General features: G+C 36.5%; 1 protein-coding gene across 6 annotated transcripts in view; it reads right to left on the bottom strand.

The window, feature by feature from the left end:
* PPP3CA (protein phosphatase 3 catalytic subunit alpha) overlaps nt 1-23,612 on the bottom strand; it is a 196,509-nt gene that overhangs the window by 32,994 nt on the left and 139,903 nt on the right. For all 6 annotated transcript variants that reach the window (XM_083367840.1, XM_083367839.1, XM_083367841.1 and 3 more), the window contains 5 exons: nt 23,409-23,554; nt 19,984-20,123; nt 11,592-11,669; nt 7,221-7,315; nt 3,740-3,865 (listed from right to left, as the gene is read on the bottom strand). In XM_083367840.1, the coding sequence (XP_083223966.1) occupies nt 3,740-3,865; nt 7,221-7,315; nt 11,592-11,669; nt 19,984-20,123; nt 23,409-23,554 (585 nt within the window). The remainder of the gene's footprint in view (nt 1-3,739; nt 3,866-7,220; nt 7,316-11,591; nt 11,670-19,983; nt 20,124-23,408; nt 23,555-23,612) is intronic.

The following is a 23,612-nucleotide window of genomic DNA, read 5'->3' as shown; positions in this document are numbered from 1 at the left end:
GATTATAAAACTGTGCAAATATATTAAAGAAAGTGGATATTTGATATACAGAAATATGTATGGGCCTAAAAGTGTATAATAGAGTACATACGTGCTATTGTAGCATGCCTGCAAATCTTCATCTCATTATCATGCAATACCCTTACCACAACTTCTGGTATATGAGAAAAACAACTTATTCATAGTAGGAATTTAGCATGCTCATACCATGTTTAAATGCAACAATTTCTGACCACCATTGACAGGGCACAAAACTATCTTCCTAAGAACTAAGTGATGTTATCAAATCTCTCAGTCAATATCCTTGAGGGCAAAGGGAAGGTATGAATATATAATAAAATTATTTGGGGAGGTGAATTATATTTGCATTTTTGCATTTGTGTTTTATCCTTCAGCTACAATCAGGGTAAAAAAGTTTGTTGTAGGAGAAATGTGAAATATTAAATCTATTAAATATTAAATCTATCAAGGTAAAAAAATTATCTGCTTGACCTGACTGCAAGCTAACCAGTATAAAGTCATATATAATAAGGTTGGAGATCTACAAGGAAGTTGGAAACATAAAGAAGGGGAAATGAATGAAAATTCTTTCTTAAGAGTGTAGATAATCTTCTCTCTCACTCATGGGTCTCACACAAACACATCTCATACAAACACACTTGCCTCCAAACAGAACAAAGTCATATAGCCCAGATTTTGATCTATAAAAGGAAATGAACTATATACTGCAATTAGCTTAAATGATTTTGGTTTACTGGTTCAGCCAATTGCAGTTGACGGGAAGTCTGCCTTTAGCCTGATTTTATACAGCCTCAAAGGATAAAATACAAATGTCAAAATACAAAAATAAAATGGGCACTGCCCCTCTCTCTTTTTCTTTACATAAGCCCACTTGAGAAAGGAAAAGCATCTCTTGATTTGCTTCCCAGTGCTGTTGTTGACTTGCATGGATAGGTCTGTTCATTGCCTTTAATCTTTTCAGTCTCTTGCCCTCTTGAATTGAAATTCCCTTATATTTTACTACAAAGTCCAATTTGCAAAACTTCCATTTATCTATTCTTGTGCCCACATACCCCTGCCATATAATTGTTTCTCTATAGAAATCCAAGCTTCTGTTGGAAAATTATCTAGGTAGAGATTTATACTAATACCTTTACCACCCACCTCATAACAAGCATAAGAAAGCAACTTCATCTCACCTTTATCATTTGGCAACATCAAAAAAAAATTCTATGAAAAATTAAAACAGCAGTGAACAAAGGCTCATCTATAGTGTAAGTGCCTGCCTAATTCCACCAACCTACTTCCTCTGTTTCCAAAATATGCCTTTTAATTCACACCATTACTGTTTAACTAAGGAGCTCCTTAGAAAATTCATTGCACCTACTCTTAACATAGCTTCTTTTGTGAAATTTCAGAAGGCCTTTTTTTAGTTTAAACTAAGGAGCTTACAAACCTTTCTTCACAAAAGAAGCTTTGTGAAGTGTAGGTACAATAAATTGGAGGATAAACATTCTCAAAGTTGGAGTTGGATGTCAGCTGGAGAAATCCAGCTGAATTGGCAGAGATTCATCTGACAGAGTTTTACTGGACAATAAGCATTAATAATTCCTCCTACTGCTGCTACTTCTAGTACTGTGGAGGTATCTGAGAAAAATTTAAGCTTGTTGGTCTTAAGGATGTAGACAGAGTTTGCTCAAATAGAACTCATATGTATATACAAATGAAGAATTAAAATCAATATATGTGATAACTATGTAGTTATAGCAGCAGGGCTTTTTTTCTCATAGAACACTCAGAACGGAGTTCCGGCACCTTTTTTGGATGGAACCTTGTAGGGTAGGGCAAGTCAGGTTGTATAACATGTGTGAGTTCCGGCACCTTTTTCTTTTACAAAAAAAGCACTGTATAGCAGTAACAGCATAGTTACAGGTTAAACTCTACCACTGATATTTTCAAATATAGAAATAATGGCTTTGGACACAACCAGTGTTTTTTAGAGTCAAATTCCAATCAAAATCATCCAAGACACCATTCCACCTTTAACGATGGGGGGTGAGGTGTTACCCCCCATTGATAGGGCTCGCAACTTGGGCGTCCTCCTTGACTCCAGGCTCAATTTTGAAGACCATATAGGAGCCGTGACCAGGGGGGCTTTTGCCCAGGTTCGCCTGGTGCGCCAGTTGCGACCCTACCTGCACCGAGATGCCTTATGCACAGTCACTCATGCGCTCGTGACCTCCCGTTTAGACTACTGCAACGCTCTCTACATGGGGCTGCCCTTGAGGACCACTCGGAGGCTTCAGCTGGTGCAGAATGCAGCCACGCGAGTTGTGATGGGGGTTTCCTGATACTCCCATGTAACACCTCTACTCCACGAGCTGCATTGGCTTCCGGTTGCCCTCCGGGTGAGATTCAAGGTGCTGGTAATGACCTATAAAGCCCTAAATGGCTTGGGTCCGGGATATCTGAGAGAACACCTGCTGCCAGCATCAAGTTCCCTTCGTCCAGTGCGCTCCCACAGGGAGGGTGCCGCCGGTAAAAGATTGCCGGTGGGTAACACCCAGGGGGAGGGCCTTCTCAGTGGGTGCACCTGCCCTCTGGAACCAGCTGCCCGTGGAGCTGAGGACTGCCCCCGACCTCCGTTCATTCCGCCGGGACCTGAAGACCTGGCTCTTCGAGCTCTCTGGCCCAGGCTGAGAATTTTAATTCTAATTTTAATTGTTTTTTTTTACTTTTTCAGGGACTGTTATAATCTTTTTAATTGTTTTTAATTTTTGTATTTCTTGTTTTAATTACCCTGTTAACCGCCCTGAGTCCTTCGGGAAAGGGTGGTATACAAATCCAAATAAATAAATAAATAAATAAATAAAATAAAAAAGCAGAATTATAATAATCATTTGCACGTCACACACATATATACCAATAAGGCATAGCAGAAATTTAAAAAATGTCGTAAAATATCTAGCTGTGTCAAAATATTAAACATTCTCAAAAGTACGTTAACATCATGGCAAAAACTAAAAATGTTAAGTAATTTCATAGATACTGCTATGAAACAAATTGTTATATCACTATCAAAAATATCCTGATATGTATTACTGACATTTCTCATGACCTGTATCATTCAGCATATTTCATCTTAAAAACATCTGTAACAGAAATTCCCCCTTTTGTTAGATTCCCAAGGTTTTGGTATTCCATAGTGCATGCTTGCACCACAGCATTCTCTCGCCAGCTTATAGGCATTCAAACAGTACCTTTCCCTAACGTGCAGGCATTTACATGGCACCCCCAATAAAGACGTGTTCAGCCCACAAACACTCACTTGCACATTTCCCATGTCACTCTGTAGTATTCATCTGTCCTCTGGCCTGATTGTGAACCACATGGGTCCTGCCAACTTCCATCAGGATTCCCTATTGACTTTACTTGTGGGAATTGATCAGGAATTTGCCAGTTACATATGTTCTTGCTTGAAGACCCATGAGTTTTGCTTACCAATGGCAATGGAGACCACTATTGATAAGCAGTGTGGTCATGTTGCACTTATGACTGCACAGTTTAGCAAGGGAAATTCCAGTCCTAATTACATTGCTCAACACGATAGCCCAATTACTGTTGCTGGCTGTATCATGCATGTTCCATTGCCCTCATCTAGTTTCCTCTTATTTCTGACACACTTCCAACATCTCTGAATATTCTGGATGTCAAATCATTGATAAAACAATTTACATACCTTTTTCTCCCACAAACGGCAAAGACCAAGTGAAAACGTCCATAAAATTTGGAAGCCAGTATGGATGAGGAGAACAATTAAACTGTCTGATATTCATAACGTTGTTTTCATATTTCAATACTGCAGCTGCAAAAGACAAAAAAGAAAGCAATCATTTTAGCCATTTAATACTGTATTTTTTCTGGAATGTAATCCATTTACAGAGACGTTCAGATACACTAGTGCTTTGTTCATGCATATATCCTGTCTTATAGAAAATTCCACATAAGGAGTGTGATTTCTATTTAATGTTACTTCTTTTGATACACTCAAAAAGAACCTCTCATGTAACAGTTTTGTGATACCATTTGTATGACATGCTGCACCATTACTTAAGATTTGGAATTTCTTGTAAACAGTTTTATGTGGATTTATTTTAATGTCATTATTCTTAATTATATATGTATAGCAGAAAACAATAAGTGTAATAGAACTATGCTTATTGTTTTTCTTTCATTCATAGATAGATATATAAATATAGAGATAGAAATAATACTTATTTACTACATATTTTGTTTGTATGTGACTTAAGCCTGTAATACATTTTATTTTATTTTATTTGAATTCTCAGATATATTAGCTATGTCTTATTTGAATTTTAAGGCAACCAAACACCATAGCACCTTTTCTAAAAATATATATATGAAAAAAAGCGAAATATAAAAGTAAAAAAGCACAACTGAAAACCCAAACAACAAAACCATAAAAGCAATTAAAGTTAAAAATGATGAAGTATTTTTAAACAAATTATTATAGTTTCAAAGTTCCTGATAATGGTCTTAAGTCTCCTCATTATGCTATTAGTCTCTTAGAAGAAATATTTTTTCAGCTCTTTTCTTAACAGTAGTCCAAATTATGCTTAAATTAGATTTATTTTAAGTTAGGTGCAAAAACTTGACAGGCTGTAGTGTATCATATTGTTTTAACTCCCCATTAATTATCTCGAAGTGAAATATTCTGCACTCCATATTTTCTGGAAAAGATGCTTATCGAATACACTTCATCTTTCAATTTTACCCATAAGCAATTTGGCAGAGGAGAGCTAGCTTGCTTTTTTTCTTAAATAAAAAAGAGGGAGGGACGGAGGAAGGAAGGAAGGAAGGGAGGGAGGGAGGGAGGAAGGAAGGAAGGAAGGAAGGGAGGGAGGGAGGGAGGAAGGAAGGAAGAGGAAGGAGGGAAGGAAGGAAGGAAGGAGTTTTTATACACATGTTCCTAATAAGCTGGTACATGATGGACACTATGTGCAGCCCAGAGTTGATTATCTTGATGTTCTCTGAGCAACAAAAATTTCATTACCAAACTGGACATCATTATCAGTTCTTTGACACCAGCGTAAAGCTCCCACACATAAAAACCATCCCCTTCCCCCACCCCACCCCACCCCGTTGCCACCACTGCAGCTACTGCCAGTCTGTGGAGCCAGAAAAATTGCGTTTTCTTGTCTCATATATATTGGGCTACTTTGGGAAAACATAAACAACCCAGAAGAAGGAATGAAAAATGAGTTTTGAAAACTACATGGACAAATATTTGTAATCAGCATACACTGACTCAAGTACTAGAAAGGCATTCTAAAATCTCAATAAAAGATCAGTTAAAAAGATCAGTTAATGACGAAGGTCCTACAATTTCAGAAAATAAGCGATTAAATGAATAATTCATTCAGAGAATCAAACACTACTAACATACAATACATTAAAAATTTATATTGCTGATACTGCAGTCCAATACTAGTGACTTTAAAACAATTTAAACCGTGTTTCAAAAAAGCTTTCTTTCTTTTAAAAGCCAGGGGCAAAAAGGTATTGCATTCATTATAATAAAAAAAGCAGAAAAGACACACATTTAATAACCAATTACTGTGAAAATAACCAGTTACAGAGTTGCTAAGTGAAAGCAACTATAGATGAGGAAAATAATTGAATTCAATATGTTCGTACAGTATTCTTTTCCATTAAATCTATAATGTTTAAGTACTGCTAATTTTCAAATATTATGCAAAAGATTATTAGGCTGTCTAGTTAAGCTTTAGAGAAAAACGTATCACTCCTTTCCAAATTTAATTCTAATCCAAACTACTGAGATGGATAATTGTATGATCTAATTATTTCCAGTATTCTAGAGCAAAAGTTAACATTACAATCATAGCAGAAATTTTGCTCAGACCCTAGTATTGTTGACTTGCCCTTTTTAATACTAATGATATAGTGATATTTCAATTCCTTCTTTCTTTCAAATTTTCAAATAGAAAGAGAAACTCAGGGGTAATAAATTTATATGAGATGAATGCACATCAGCTGAAATATTAGCATACTTTTGTTCTCTTGAGGAGGTCATGTGCTGACTGATTCCTGAGGCTCAGTCTAGCTTTGTTTTGGGGATGAGTTTGAGCCTGTTAATCCTGATGAGGTAGACAGGTTCCAGTTGGTGTTGCAGAATGCAGAAACTGATGGATTCCATGGCCCCTGCTTTGGGGCTTTCCTCAAGGCTCAACAATCTGACTACTCCTGTTTAATTATGAATCTGCTGACTGAGGTCATTCAATGGCATGGATAATACCCAGCTTTAAATCTCCCTTTCCCCCAGCATGAACAAGTGATGGTGCGGAAGACATATTTCTGAGTGCAAAGGGGATTCTGAGTGGGGAAGAATAGGTTTCAGCCCAATCCTAGCAAGACTAAGCAGCTCTTGTAGGGTCTTCTAGATCTAGTGGTCTTCCATCTTTGGTTCTGGGTTGAACCATGGTTCTCAGACATGGTGGTGCAGTGGTTAGAATGCAGTACTGCAGGTTACTTCTGCTGACCGCTGGCTTCCTGCAGTTCAGCAGTTCGATTCTCACTAACTCAAGGTTGACTCAGCTTTCCAACCTTCTAAGGTCGGTAAAATGGGGACCCAGATTGTTGGGGGCAATATGCTGACTCTGTTAATCCCTTAGAGAGGGCTGTAAAGCGCTGTGAAGCAGTATATAAGTCTAAGTGCTATTGCTATTGTACAACTCAAACCAAACCAATGTACAATCTGAAATTGCTGACTGTTATATACTGGTAGTCAATGCTCTAGGTTCCAGTTACTAATATACCCAGATAAAGAATTGGTCAGATGAAATATATTGAAGTTCAACTTGCAATGTAAAGAAGGTTTGGATCATTCTGTTACGGTGTAGGCTAATAGGTGGTTCAATCATACCTGGAGTAATTCCACTTCCCTTTTTCTTCCTTTAGCAAATTAATTCATGTCCTATTAGTAAAATACACACTATATCCATACCTAAGTAATGGAAATATCAGATGCAATTAAGCCAAAACAAGCCTAATTTTTCACCATTAATTAATACTTTCTCATTATAAATCATGTCAAAATTATTACTATCAACAAAGAGGGAAAAATAAAAATAAAGGCATAATAAATAATAAAATGCATGCTGTGAGAGAAATGTTTTTACCTTTGTTATTGTATACATCTAGATAGTTTGGTGCTGAAAAAATTGTAATTAGTGATGGGAAGCCTGTTGTCTGGCTTTTCCTGTACATACGATACCTACAACAAATTGCATAAAACACTTCATTAGCAATGCTAACTGCTTATTTATTAATGTCATTAAGGCTACCTGTAATGGTGGATGCCTGTTTCATGGATTTTGGTTAAATGTGTTTCATATCTCATGTGCATACTTCATATGCTATTTGGATAGAAATCAGTCAATACCACCATTTATAATTTCAGTAAATCTGGGAAGGTCATATAGTTAGGGGTCAAACAGAGATACATACATATGGATAAACTAAAATTACATTGGTCATTGGTTTCTTCAGTCGTGCATTTCTTCCATAGTAACGGCATTTCAATAAAATTCTGAAAACGTGATGAAGAACACAAGACTAAAGCTTCTTTCCCCTCTAACACTGGTATGATTTTACCCTGGCTATTAAAAAATAAATAGTAATCCAGTCAAACTAAATGCTAAATTATTTATTTAGTTTGGCTCTCAAAACTAAAGCCAGACCAAAGCCAAAGCCAATGAAACTTTATAGATAAAAGTGTTTATTGATTTTTTTTAAAAAAAAACCTATCCAAAAACCAAATAAAAGCAAGTAAATTATCTGCAGTACAGAAGAACGAAGGCATGATTAGATACTGTTTACCTCACTACATCTACCTGGGCATCATAAACTACTTTCAGGTCCCTTTCTCAAATCTTGCAAAATAATTTGTGTTACTGCAGGAGATGAGTGGAGAGTTCACAGTTTTCTCCTTGCTCCACTAAAATAATAATGTAGTAAGAACTTATGGAGTTTGCTTTTCAGGGAACAGGGACACCCAGCGATTGCATTTCAGTCTTGAAGTCTCAGACTGGATACCTCTGCTTTTAATAGGAAGAAGGAAGGCATCCTTCAAAATTGTCCACCCCTCCCAATAAAAAGGAGCAAAGATCATCTAAATATACAAAGGTATACACAACAATCTTTCCATTCCTTCCTTTTTTTTCCTGAAGCACCAAGTTTCTTTGACTGCAGGAGAAAACTCCTGGATAGAGTAGGATGTGATACAGGCATCTACTGTAAGAGGGCAGATTGCCAGAAATTAAGTGGAAGGCTCTTGGCAAGCAATCAGGTTTAGGCAAAGGCAGTCCTGGAGCTTTTTAAACTGGATTATGAAAATTAATTTTAGATTCTCTCCCTTCTCTGACCATAAGGGAAATATGTAATGTTAAAAGTGAGTTACAGTATTTCATGGGCTATGTATCTCAGTATAATTAGATTCGTGCCTATAGTTAATCTCTACTGTTAGATACACTTATTACTGTCAACAGAAATATTAGTTCACATTGTTGATTATCCAGATTTGTTTTATATTTGACCTGACATTTTAAAAAAGAAAACAAGCCTGTTTACAATTATATGTGTGTGAGAGAGTGTTTGTGTGTGGTATATATCTGTTTCTATATGGGCACATGTATACATATTTAAAAGACTGGGACATGTATACATATCTAATGAGTAGGAGGTACTGGAGGCAAGTACCGGAGATCAGGCAGAGTTACAGAAAACAAGGTCTCAGCATAATTCAAAATGAACTACTTCTTCCAATTTTGTACACAGCAAAAACCCAGTGAAGTGGGATGGGCTGTGAGAGAGTGACTAGATCAGTCATTATCTTGCTTTCATGCCCAAGGCAGAACTCAGTTTCCTGGTGTTACTATGCATGCCTATAAATGTTCTTATGTACAATACTTGCAACAATTGTTAGGATGCAAGTAGGCAAGGACAGATGCATCTCATAATATAAGGGCTCCCAACCAGGGATGTGGGATGATATTCCAGGGGGTGAGAAAACTTGGGTTTTCAAAATTATAGTGTATATGCATAATTCGTTGCCGTTATTTCAAACTTTTGTAAGGGGTGCGGGAATATATCAGAAGAGTTCTAGGGGTGCGGGATATAGAAAAGGTTGGGAACCGCTGTCATAATGCCACAGCAAGTGTGATCATTTTGATATACTCTTTTGTTTGTTTGCTGAAGATGTTCATGAATGATACCTCTGGGTTGGGGGCAGCATGATTTCCAAAAATTATATACAGGGAAACAACTGGAGGAAGCTATGTTTACATCCTTGCTTGCAAGCCAGTCAAAGTTCAAAGTAGGTGTCTGCAATTTGGCATATTCAGGCACAATACTTCCTGCAACATCTCTAAATGACATTATCCACTGACCTCCATTTTTTTAAAGAAAACTAAAAATGGTAGACTCCCATATTTTACAAGCATCCTGTAGTATCACAAAAAAAACCTTGAAGACTTTTATCCTTTCTAACATCTTCTGAGTAGATTTCTTTTAGTTTTCATGGTATCGGATCAATCATGTGTTGTCAGAAAGGTTTCTGATTGTGGTATAAAACTAGTATTTCATTTTTACTGAATTCAGACTATTCTCAATAGAATTCTCTTTAAAAAAAGGCTTTATTTTGCTGTTCATAGATGCACCACCTCTCCAAAATAAAGCAATGACCCTGTCACAGCAGTTACGGGTATGCCCTTTTTACTTGATATGATAGTGCAGTTTTTCAGCTTGCAAATCAGAGAACCTTTCTATGGAAGAAATTTATGCTAATAGCCCCAAGAATCATCCAACAAAAGTAGCAAATAAAAGCATAATAAATAAGTACGTAGTCCAATCCTAGGTTCATCTCAAACTGCTATTTTAAACTAATATAAATCTTTCCTGCATGAAGTTCTCCCTTTCTGGTCAGTGAGGGACCTCTTGTAAGGTTTTCCAAAAAGGGGATGGTTCCCTTCCTGAATTATTGAAACAAGCATGTTTCCCAGAAGCTAAGATAGGACTGTCTTGAATATTGCTCGTTATCTGCCTGTGTACATACAAACTTGCAGAAGACTGGAGAAAGCCTTTGAAACAGCTGCACTAAGTCTCCTAGAGGACATGACTACTTCTTTGGAAACACAAGCACTTCATTCATGCAAATATACTTTGTGAAGCACTTCTTTATAAAGCTGCACTCATGCAGGCATTTCATCTTTGTCAGTAGCATTCTGAGAGACTGGGGTAAAGCTGGGAGTGAGTCAATTGAATATTTATCTCATAGAAAGAAATTAAGTCCAGCTGTTGAGAGAGAAGGGAAAATACTTGACAGAGCCTCTGACATAAACACATTATAACTCATACTGGGTAAGTCCTATTACAGTTTTCAAGATTCTGAATATATTCTCAATTGGCATTAAGCTACCTTACTGAAATCTGTATCATTCTTGCTTTCTTGGTTTTGCCAGCTATGTGGGAGTTGACAGGTAGGTACAATAGGAAAACAAAATACACACTTTCTCTGTGTCTATACTAAATTAATAGAGCTATGTAGCTCAAAACATCCATCTGGCATTTTATTTTCTCAAACTCATTTATTTTGAAAGGTGTTTTAAACTATATATATATTGTTAAATAAACACATAGTCTTGGCAGTTTAGGCCATCTTGGAGGAAAAGCTAGGATAGTCATTAATTAAATTAAGTCACATGCTGTAAGTTTTTAGTTCATCAAAGAAAAAGAAAGGGTTAAATATGAAAGGTCTTATGCAATTTATGTATGGCTCTACTTTTTCTAAATCACTGAACTTTTATATTTTTTTATATCTGATTTTCTGGGGGGGGGGAAATTCCCCCCCTCTGTAACTTAGCTATTAGTTTGTCAAAGTGTACTTCCTTTCAGAGATTGAAAAATATATTTTTCTTTCAAACTTTATCTGTAGGTCTAGAAAATTGACAGGCTGAAAAAAGCTATTATATTTTCTGCTGCTGCTTATCTACTGAACAAGGGAAAACCTCTAACATTACATCATTACGGGATTGTTATGAGAATTTGAGTATAAGGCTACTGAAAACAGTTTGAACATCAGAATTTTATTTTGGAATACTTGAAGATAAGGAGGGGAGGGCATCAGACTCCCATTTACAGTACATTTTGCTCAAAAGTAAATATCCATACTGAGAATGTAATTTCATGACTGATGGAAATTACAGAACTTTGAAAAAGGCTAGATGGTGCTTTTCTTCCCTGTTCATTAAAAAACAAAACAACAACTATGTTGGCATGTTGTTTAGATCTCGAAGAAACATTTCCAAAGGCAGCAGGCTACCCTGGCATATCTATCCACTTTGATGTGGCCCAAGGGCTAATCAATAAAGTTGTTGCATATCTATCTTTATCCATCTGCTTGGAAGACAAAATCAAGCCCTTTGGTATTGAGAAGAATATAGATATATAAAGCACATAATTTTAAAAAAGAGAGACAGAGAGATACTACTCACCCAGCATCTTGGGCTTCATGAGCTCGGAGTATAGATAATAAGTTGTTGTGCTGTAGGAAGTCACATACAGCAGGGTAACTGTTCGAGATTTAAAAAAAAATAAAGATATTAGTTTATACCTTTGAAATTTAAATGTTAGATTAAAATACATGAAAAAATAAATCGGTCACTTTCTTCAAGAATATATAGATGCATTCAAAAGTATTTGTGCCCCTTCTCTTTTTCCCCAAAGAATCACAGTTTGCCATGAAACAAAACTGAAAGTGACACAAATAAATGCCACCCACCACTCTTTATTCCATAGTCCATAAAGCAGACACTTTGCTTTTGATGTTTTACTCTTGTGAAATTCTATAATACAACTTTATAATTTACCATTTGTGTATAACTTTCACTCATTCATTCTATTTCTCCTACCAAACACAACTACTTCAATTTTAAAATCCACATTTGTCGTCAGACCATGGCATCTATCTAACATTCACTGCAAATTATTTGGGCTCTCAGCCAAGAGTGCAGCGGCATCTACCTCAAAATGATTGTACATTCATGTTTCCAGCCAACAAAGTTCTAACACTGCAACAAATATTCTTTAAATATTTATGCATAGATACATTATACATTATTCTAAAAAGTGGACGCCACATATATTATCTTACTTCCTTTTCACTGTTACTTCATAAAGAAATCAATTTATTCTCACAAATGTTTTAGTTCCATTATATGCCTCTTCCAGCAGCTAACTTCAACTCCACATTCAGATGAAACATTCCATAATCAAGGTTGTTTGTTTTATGATATGCTTGCTCTAAATTCAACAATATAAATACACTTTCTTTCTCATGTTCCTAATTTTCTTTGTGACTTGCCAAAGATGAAAATCTTGTCTGCACAGCCTTTCCCTTACAGTCACCCTGCAATTTCAAGTTTTTGTTCATTCTTACCCTTTGTCTTTGCTCTTCAACCCTAATTCTGCTAAACACCTAACCAGATATGATTAATAAGCTTATCTCCCTGGGATAGTTACGGAACTCATTTTTGTTAACTTACCCTTTGTACAGAGGATCAATAATGTCATTTTTCCAATCATCAGATACAACTGAAAACACTGTTCCTATTACACTGTAAACACCTCAAGCCTTTGAAACATTTCCATAGCATTCATGATTTGCTTTTCATGGGGGAAGGAGAAAGAAGACACATTTACTTATTTATTGAATTTATGGGCTACACAGTCTGTCATGACAAGGGATTACAGTGCACTACCAAACTGAAAAGTCTGGGAGAAACTATTCAGAAAATCAAAACATCATCCAATTTAGTCCAAGGCCTTAAGAGCTCATTTAAATGGGGACAGGGTAGGGATAATATGAATCTGAGAATGATATTCCAGTAAAATGTACCTTGCAGCATCTTCTCACTTCAGAGTCATTCTAAACAATGTAAGCACTTTTTAATTCCATTCATTTTGCTCCCTCTTCACCTACTTCCAAAAACCTTTTTATTCCCATCAAAATTGCTTTCTCTGCTTCTTCTTAATGCCAACAAACTTAGTACTTTATTATTTTTTGCAACTAACCATTTCTCTTGAAATCCATTAGACATTATCTTTTTATTATTCTGATTTTTTTTGCAGCAAATATTCTCTCATAACCATTTTTCTGCATTCATTGCCACTTTAATTTCATCAGTCCATCAAGCATCCTTTTATATAGTTCCAATTACTATTATTCCTCATTGTACACTGTTGGTACTATAGAAAATTAATAATTTTTCTTATTCATCTTGTTTCTTTGATCTATTCATATCATTCTGAAAAATAATTTCCCCCCCACCCCCCACTGATATACTCTTTGTATTAATTCAGAATGTTGCACAAATTCGTCCCAAACTCGTTCCTGGTTCTTCCAATATTTCCACTCCCTGGAATATAATATGTGATTGTCACCAACCTATAGAATTTTAATTTTATTTAATTTTCAGATGACACTATATAATGGTCCTTTCATTCAGAATTAAACTTATAACTTACTTCCCTGCATATATCCATCAACTCTACTCCATTAAGTTCAGGCTACTTTCAGTCATCTCTGTTACTTTTTCTTTTTTACATTTACAAACTTTGTTTCTTCATTTCATTTGTTAATTCATGTTCTTTATCATTCACTGGAATTATGTTCCAATTGTAATCTTTCACATGCCACGATAATCACTAGATGGATCCATTGATAAGAGTCTCTGCCAATCATTATAGCTTTAGTTCAGACATGTCAAACACAAGGCCCGGGGGCCAGATCCGGCCCGCGAAGTGGTTTCATGCGGCCCGCGAAGCCATCCTGGAAAGAGTGAGGGAACGGCCCCCACTGCCTTGGCCCTGGCCCAGAGACCCTCCTCCTGCCAGAGACCCTCAGATCTGTCCCACTCCTGCCCAGGCCCTCATAGGCACCCTTGATGCGAACGATGTAGAGCTGGCCACGCCCACCCAGTAGGCCATACGCACTCTAGCCATGCCCACCCAGTAGGCCACGCCCACCCAGGCCACACCCACCCGGCCCCCCGAGGGCAACCGCAATGCTGATGCGGCCCTCAATGAAATTGAGTTTGACACTCCTGCTTTAGTTAGTCAAGGTTTTAACATAAAAGTTTTAGTAAGCTAGACAATAGACTATCAACCTTAGTAACAATTGTGCCATATGCAGTGTCACTGTTAAAATAAGGACAGTTCTGGTTAGTTTAACTATGTTTTGGCCAGTGTACAAAACTGAATAAAAGCCAATTTTATCTCAAGAATGTTCTAGATAAGAACTCTTATCTAGAATGATTTTATGAGAAAACATCACTGCCTGCATATGGGTGGCATAAATTTCTCTCTCTCTCTCTCTCTCTCTCTCTCTCTCTCTCTCTCTCTCTCTCTCTCTCTCTCTCTCTCTCTCACACACACACACACACACACACACACACACACACACACTTACACTTCACCAATAAGTGCAGATATAAACATCTAATTACAAGTAAGGCTGAAAGGTCAAATAACAGAAGAAAAAAAGTTTCATTGTCTGCCCTGAGTCCTGATTATATTATGCTTACCATAGGAAAGTTTCATTCCTATGATGAGACCCAGTTCAAATCCTGTGTACAATTGTGAAGTAGTTTAGATTGAAATTGTCCTCCTGTTGTGACATTAGTTATATTAATTAGGAGGGAGGGCTTATTGGGAACATTCGTATACATTTTTGGGTTGAATTTTAATAGGGCTTTCATGAGGTTAATTTAAGAACTTCAGTTCTTTTTTTTACCATCCCACAAGAAAGAAAGAAAGAAAGAAAGAAAGAAAGAAAGAAAGAAAGAAAGAAAGAAAGAAAGAAAGAAAGAAAGAAATGAAATCTCAACATGATCACTTTTTACTTTCCCCTAAATGTAAAAAAAACATGGCTAAGAATGGACAGATAAGGATTTAAGGATAAGAATGTTACCAATAAAGGATCTGCAATCTATCCACAGCATGTAATACTCTGTTATTCTATTTCACTACAGTAGGATAAATGCTTTTCATGAATCTAGCCTTAACACAAGCATTACGCTGAAGTAACTATGGTAACTGTCTCCAGTTATATAACCAAGAAAGCTACAGGTAACATGAAACAGAGAGGAAGAATTTCTTTCTTTCTACTAAAAATGCTTGATATTCACTTTTGTAGTTCTGGGTCCTTATAAGGATATCATAAAAACAATACTAAATGTGTAACACATACAAATGAAAACAGTAATCTGAAAATGCTAGAGGCATTTCTGATTGTAACAAGAAAATGACCAATGAAGGCCCCAGCAGAGAAAAAGCAGAATTTGCTCATGATGTTAATCATATCCATGAAGGAATTGCAGAAGTTGCCTTGTTAAAAGACCAGAGAGAGCATAGTACTCTACAAGAATAACAGAACTGGAAGGGACTTCGAAGATCATATTATCCAATCTCCTGCTCAAGCAAGAAAACCCTATATCATTTGAGACAAATGGCTGTCCAATCTCTTCAAATGCCTTACTTTTGGATATACCTCTACAGATAATGGAAAAAGACTTCATTAATGTACTTTCACTATAAAGAGACCGTCCTTTGAAGTAAAGTTAACATTTTCAGATATTCAACATTATAAATCTTCAGATATAAGGAGAAATGTTCTTTCCGGAGTCAAGCCTTTTGTATGTTTCCTACTTATTATATTTAAGACAAGGCTCTGATATAATTAAAGTACTGTGACACATCAGGTAACGCTTCCCAGAATTAAGTCTGGTCATCTGAACTGGTCACAAAGGGCTCTCCAAAAGATATGCTCTTTTCTGAACTTCTGGAAGAACAAATGGCAGACTGAAGATGCTCCACAAAAAGTGAAGCTGATGACAGCAGCAAACAGCCAGTGATTAAACTTGCCTTTGAAACCACTCTGGACAAGGAGAGGCTTTGAGATCCCTCAAAGTGCTCCTGATGGCTGCTCCCCATGAGGAGACTGCAAGACAGTGATCTCTGGTGGGTTAGGAGCTCTGAGAAATGATGGAATAAACATCTTGCTCAAATTGCAGTCAGTGCCTTTGAAAGAATACTAAGTTCACATACTTCCTTTTCTAATCACTTTTGAAAATTGCTTGTTAAGTGTTTTTCAGCTGTTATACAAATTTGTATCAATAAATTTACCAACACAGACAAGTTTCTCTCAATCCTTAGAAAAGGAAAGTGTTAACTACAAGTTTAAGAAGTAAAAGATATTATTTTAATATAAACAGCAAAAGGATGATTTAAAATTTTGATGATAGAAAGTTACAAATGGTTACGGATCCAGATAAATTTGAAAAAAGATTGTGGAATTAATAATAAAGAATGCTTTTGTTTTAATTTTTTTAAAAAAAAATAATGTGAGATTTTAAAAGTTGGACACTAGGGTAACTAAAATTTACAATTAAGAAGAAGAACACAAAGTAGACTTACAATTACAGAATAGAGCAAAATATTCTTATCATTGAACATACTGAAACACTTTTTGAAAAATGATCTCAGAAGTAAATTTTAATAGTATCAATAACATCATCTGCCTGTATAGTGAGATTGTGTCTAAAAGACGCCATTAGAGAAGAATATATTTTACCTGACAAGATCAAATTAAATATGGATAAACATGCATAAATGACTTTATGTAGAAGAGAAATTCAACCCAAGGCTTCAGACCACTGCCAAATTAAACCTCAGCATATTACCTGATTGTTGCTAAGCTATAAGTTGCAATACCACTGCTTAAAATAATACAAAATACAAAAATCTCAAAAAAACCCTTTCATTTAGCAATAACATTTAGGCTTATATACCACCCCATAGTGCTTTACAGCACCCTCTGGACCATTTACAATTTCAAAGCATTACTTGCATATTGCCCCCAACAATCTGAGTCCATCAGAAGGATGGAAAGCTGAGTCAACCTTGATCCCCGTCAGGACTGAACTTCAGGCTGTGGGCAAAGTTTGCCTGCAATACTTTAACCACTGCACCACTAGGGCTCTTATTACTAAATCCTCTAATATTTCATGCAAATATGTACATGTATACTGTATATGAAAGAACAGATGCTGCTTTTGTTTGAACATATAATATTCTCTCCTAGACCAAACTCAGGAAAATAAAAATAGCAGCCTTAATGTGATTAGTAACTTGTTTTAATCCTGAACCAATCTTACAATTTTTAATATAATTAGAAAGTTAAATAAGAACATGAATATTTATTTGAATGTGTATGGTTTTATTTTTTATTTTTTTAAGAAAAACAAAAGCACTGTTGGAGATGAATGGAGTGCAAGATAGGTTAATGAACTGGAACTGTGTTTGCTATCGGCACACTGATGATTGACAGGAGCTAGGCTTGAACTGCAGTAACTCCCGTCAAAAAAAGTTCCAAGGCAGCATACGACTGGCCCAGCTTGTTATGGAATTACAGAGTCTGAAAGAGGCATTTAGACATTGGGTCTAGCCTCTGCTCAGAATAGGAATTCACATTAAAGCATCCCAAACATTTGTCTATCTTCATCCTGCTTGAACAAAACCAATGAGAGGATTATCATTACTTCTCTGGGAAGCTGGTTCCAGTGTAAAAACTGCTTCTACTGACAGGTTGCTTTGAATGTTCAGAAGAGTTGAGAAGCAAGCAATCCTCTCTTTGTTCTTTAGAGGAGTTCAGCATGTACCTGCAGTTTTGAAGCTTTTTCTATCGATCTCAGTTAAAATCAGATGTCAATTAGAACAAACTTGAGAGAATTCAAACTGGCTTCTCAAGAAAGTTATTTCAGGTAACGAAATGTGTGCCTAATGATGTTCCATGTTGTGAGGGAAGATTTGTAACAACTGAAAGAAGGGAATATGTGCACATATATATTGGCTGAAAGCTAACTTTCAGCCCCAAACCCTCATACATATTATTCTTTCAGATAAATCCTATTTTTTCTTGGAAACTCCAGATAAAAAATAAGTAGTGTAAATTGGGGTTCTCCAGTGAGATACCTTGAAATAAATAATTATTGCCATAAATTATAGACAGAATACACAAAGATGTCATTTAGAGCTTAATTGCGATGCAGCAGATTTAATTTTAAGCCAGCATTATATCTGACCCAATTTACAAATAAAAAACTTCAGAGGAATTCCACACATCCTCCACAAAAGACTTCAGTCTTTCTTGCTTTCAGCCAGCAAAGCAATATCATCAGCATGTTCATTTTTTCAGCAATTTGATTTCCAATTTCTATTTCTCTCTTGGATCATTTCTTTTTATAATATAGTATATAGGCATGTTGTATACTTTAATGCATATGTATGTAAAGAGTAACATTTGGCACACCCCAATCCCAATTTTCAACCATGTAGTTGCTCCAAATGTTATTTTATTACTTTCTGATCATCAGACAAATTCTTTATATTTCATTTGGTACATAGTTTTAAAGAGCTACCCATGTTTTTGTTATGTTCTACATAGTTGAAATTGAGTTGAAATTGATTTGTATAATCAATAAAGCAGAATCAGATATTATACTGGAACTTGCCTCTTCCATTAGTCATCAGATGCTAGCAATGTGATCTTTGGTATCCTGCTTGTTTTGAATCCAGCTTATAATTCTGAGAATTGCTGCCTGCAATTAGTGCAGGTTCGAGTCCCACCAGGCTCAAGGTTGACTCAGCCTTCCATCCTTCCGAGGTAGGTAAAATTAGGACCCAGATTGTTGGGGGCAATTAAGCTGACTTTGTAATAATGCCGCTTGGGGTGTGTGTGTGTGAAAGCCCTAATAAGCAGGCATATACATAGAATGAAGGCTATTGCTAAGCTCATTGATTTGTGCTTAGATTGTAAGCCGCCCTGAGTCTTTGGAGAAGGGCGGAATATAAATGGGATTAAATAAATAAATCCAAACAATTCTTTTTCTCTATACTGTTGAAATATGGATTGGAAATTCTTCAGTATAATCTCACTAGTATGTAGGATATAGTTATTCAGCAATCTGAACATTATTCAGCGTCCTTTTATATACCGTATTTTTCGGACCATAAGACGCACTTTTCCCCCCCCAAAGTGGAGGGGGAAAACAAGGGTGCGTCTTATGGTCCGAAGGTGATCCGTATGGCCAGCCCCAACCTCCGCAAGTGAAAGCAAGGGAGATTACAATTGGCTCCTGCAATCTCCCTGCGGCCCGGCTTTCTCTTGCAAAAGGCAGGCTGAAACGGAGCAAGGAATGCGAATCGGCCAATCTCGCGCTCCTGCATTCTCCTCCGCTCGGTTTCAGTTTCTCTTGCTACAAGAGAAAGCAGGCTGAAACGAGCTTTAGTTCTTCTTCACTTTCTGCCATTAGAGTGGTATCATCTGCGTTGTCTTGCTTTAGCAATGGGAATTTTGGCTCAATTGTGATTGTAAGTCAAAGACTACCTGTAATTGGGATCTGCAAGTTCCTACAACCCTGTTAGTTTTCAGCAGTGTTAGAGTAAAACTGAGGAAGCCTAAATTCAAACTAAACCAGAATGAAAGGTATACAATAGAAAAACATTAATCTGTCTCCTTTGTTTGTTCGTTTATTCCTCGTATTGTATTGTATTCATTACCCCTTTTTGATTTGTGCTTTTGCAAGATTCACATTAAATTCTGCTATAGTACAACTTGTTGTTTCACAATTCTTTTTGTTGAACTTTTCAAATGTGAGTCAATATGTTAAGATGAAATAAAATCTCAGAAGATATCCATCTTCTTAACAGGCCCCTCAAAATTAATTTTTAGCCAGCAATTATATTTTTTTTATGGAGAAACCAACATATATGTACATGCTCAAGGAACAATGATGGCTTACAGAACAGCAACTGATATATTCTCACCTGTAGAAGTATGAACACCCTCTGACTGTGTTGTGAGTGAAATGTTCCTGAGTCTTCTCATTTCCAAAGTCCTCTAGCGGATCTGACCAGAGGATGTCACACATAGGTCCATATGCAGGTGGTTCCTTGAATCGATCTAACTGAGAGAAAGAGAATATAAAGAGAAAGGCTAAGGGCATGTCTGGATCAGAAGAAACAAAGCAACTTTTGACTGGAATTATATTAGCATTTGTGCTGCCATCTTGAATTTATACAGTACATATCTATCTTAACTACAATTGAATCTTAAAGTCACAAGAAAGTGGTTGTAATAATATTGCTGTACAATGTTGTAGCAATTCATGATGGTACAACTTTTATGACATTATATATGTACAGTACCTCACTAAGTTGTCACAGCTGATGAAGTCGACACAAATCTCTGGGGACTTATATACTACAGTTTTTATATACCTCAGGTATATAACATTACAATATTCTCTACATACAAAATTTTGAAGGAAAGCAACAAATTACAAAAATAAATGTTGAGGATATTCACACTAGACTGAATATTTAAAGATAATACTTCCCTGACAAAATGTCAGTTATATCATAATCTCAAAAAAAAATTAATTAGAGTACTCCCTGTAACTGTCGACATATCAGCCTGTCAGTAAGTAGATAGCAGCACCTACACACAACACCATAGTCACCTAGCCATACACTGCTTCATCCCATTACTAATAACATATTTGGAAAACCCTTGATGAATAACATGTCATGTACAATGTAAATTGTTCCTTGAATTAAAATCCTTTGAATTTCTATTCCTAGGATACCGTAACGAACAGACCAACATAACCAGAATTTTCCAAAACTAATGGATTCATGCATTTCAACCACTATTTTTGCTTCACTTTTTATGCTGCTCTATTAAGGGTCTCAGCAGTTTATACCAACCAAGAGAATTAAAAGCAATAATCTTTAAAATAGTGATTATTGTAACCCAATTCACCATCTTTTGCAGCAGATAATTTGTCATCCAACTGCAAATGCTGTCCCAAAGACCCATCTCTTTACAGTTCTTCCACATACAAATTAGGGAGGGACAGAGTGAATATCTGGAGCAAGCTGCTCCATACCAAGGGGCCAACAGTGAGATTTCTCTCTGACATTCCCTTGATGGTAGGACTCTCATTAAGCCTTTCCTTCTTACTAGACAATAAAGTTGCAATACAGAGAAGGTAGACTGAGAATACAGGGCTGTGAAACCTCAGATTTTCATCTGGATGATCTTCCCCAACAGCATATAGCTCTTTAACAGCAGGGTGAAATTATGCTGCTTCTCTTCCCATGACTGCCACTGGCCATTCAGATAGAAGTGATTCTCCATCCCTATAGATGGCTGAGAAGGCTTTGTGCTGGATGGGACTGAAGTCTGCTGAGATATCCAACAAGACCAGGAGGACTGATTTCCTATGCTCCTATCAAAGGTCACATGCAAGAGTAAGCAATGTATGTTCCATTCTATCCAGGCCATATTTAGGGCTAAATTCTGACTGATACTTAAATCACATTGACATAAAATGAAACAATTAATTCTTATAAACAACTGACATTAATAAAATATTCTTAAACCAGAAACAGTTTGATTCAGCCTGAAAAGTAAGCACTTAATACTAAAAAAATAATAAATCAAAGAAGGCAGCTTCTACACACCATTTAAATTTTGTATGAATTAAACCAGGGGTCCCCAACCTATGGTCTGCAGCCTGGGATCAGGCTGCAGGCTCTTGGACAGTGGGATGCAGAAATGGCTGGCTGGTGAGCACATGCGTAGGCGCGCATTCCCCCCCTCGCGCTAGCACCTGTGGCCGTTTGCGCATGCGCGTGAACAGGATGCTAGCACAGGGCGGGTGTCTGCAGCCCATTTGTGCATGCACCGCTAGCTCAGATGCTTGGTGCAGGCCATTCACACATGCATGAATGGGCCACTAGCCACCATGGGGGGCTGGCAGTTCGTGCATGCACACAGTGCCCAGTGCATGCCGTATGTGCAAACAGGGCTGCTAGTGATGCATCAGTATGCGTGGCCCCGTGCACACATGCGCGCACCAACTTTGAAGCTGCTGTCCTTCCCTCCTGTCCACTAGACCAGAAAGGTTGGGGACCTCTGAATTAAACAATGGGAATAACAATATTATAAAAAAAAAGTAAAGCACTCCAATTTATTTCAAGCAATTTACATGATTTTTAAGGCTAGTCAAGGCATAATCGCCAAAAAGATGCTTCCAAATCTGAATGAATCCCCATCTAGAGCATATAGTGAAATTGTGAACTGTTTCATATAAAGTGTCAGAGTGAAAGGTTGTGCTGGATGACAATACAGAATGCTGAAAAATCAACATTAAGCCAGTTTGCAACTGTATGGACTGAGAAATTTGGACTCTGCATTGCAAATTCATCTTGGGGAATGTGGCATTTCTATTTGATAACTTACCTCCACATAAGCTTTCTATTCTTTCATTGATCAGGGGAAACTATAGAGGAAATCAATTCCATCAACTGAATAACTCCCTAGGTACATATTAATAATAAAGCTCTTTAATTCTATTTAAACCAGAACAACATTTAAACACTGATGACTCACTATAAATAAAATCAGATCTGCTTGGCTTTAGCAACATAATGAAGAAATATTCTATATAAAGAGGACATCCCTTGCTGAATGAAATTATGAAATTATTCTTAGTTTCCTCTCCAATTTAAATCCTTTGCAACTGCTAAGGTTGAGGTTTATCTTTTATGCACTTTATTTTTGCATCTTGGCATCCAACAGATGAGAAAAGGTTGACAACCTCCAAAGCAAATAATTGGGAAACTTTAAGATGCACATCTTCAATTACATATTTCATCCCCAGCTTTTAGACTACTGTTGTGATGGAACAGCATGACTTTAATACCGCAAATGATATATTAAAAATGGAAGAGTTTTCAAAAGAATAAATAATTGCTAAAAGACAAAAAGGCCATTATCTGTAACTCCTAAAATTATTTTTAATAAATCTTGAAACCGGTTAAAATATAGTATAAAGTATACTCTTATTAAGTATACTTCATTGTGACCTTGTTTCAATCTACCATTTAGGCTGTGACAATATAGTTACTTAGGAAAAACTTTTATTTATTTATTTTATTTTAATTCCATTTATATCCCGCCCTTCTCCGAAGACTCAGGGCGGCTTACAAGCTTTATAATGCAGAATCTAAAATTACATGGCACCCTTTTTAGTAATCTATGTCAACTGAATGTGCTAAATTAGATCATAACATAACAGGTTGTTGGAAAACTCTTTAGTAATAAACATTTTTACCCTGATCCAGAACAGCCACCCCAGGTGTATATACAAGCAGTATTTTGGATACTTGCTCTCCAGACTTACTTTTCTGATGTCATCTAAAGTATTGATCTCAGGGGACAGGCCACCATGCACACATAGAAACTGTTGGTTCATCAGAGCTGCCAAGGGAAGGCAGTCGAAGGCATCCATGCAGGCATCATACACACGTTCTGAATACTTTATTTTACCTTTTGTGATGGTAAAAGGAATACAAAATGAAAATAAAGAAATGGAAATAAATAAAAA

Source organism: Vipera ursinii, assembly GCF_947247035.1.
Source record: "Vipera ursinii genome assembly, chromosome: 7".
In the NCBI taxonomy this organism is placed as follows: Eukaryota; Metazoa; Chordata; class Lepidosauria; order Squamata; family Viperidae; genus Vipera; species Vipera ursinii.
The sequence above is the reverse complement of the archived record's forward strand: the minus strand, read 5'-3'. Positions and strand labels throughout refer to the sequence as shown.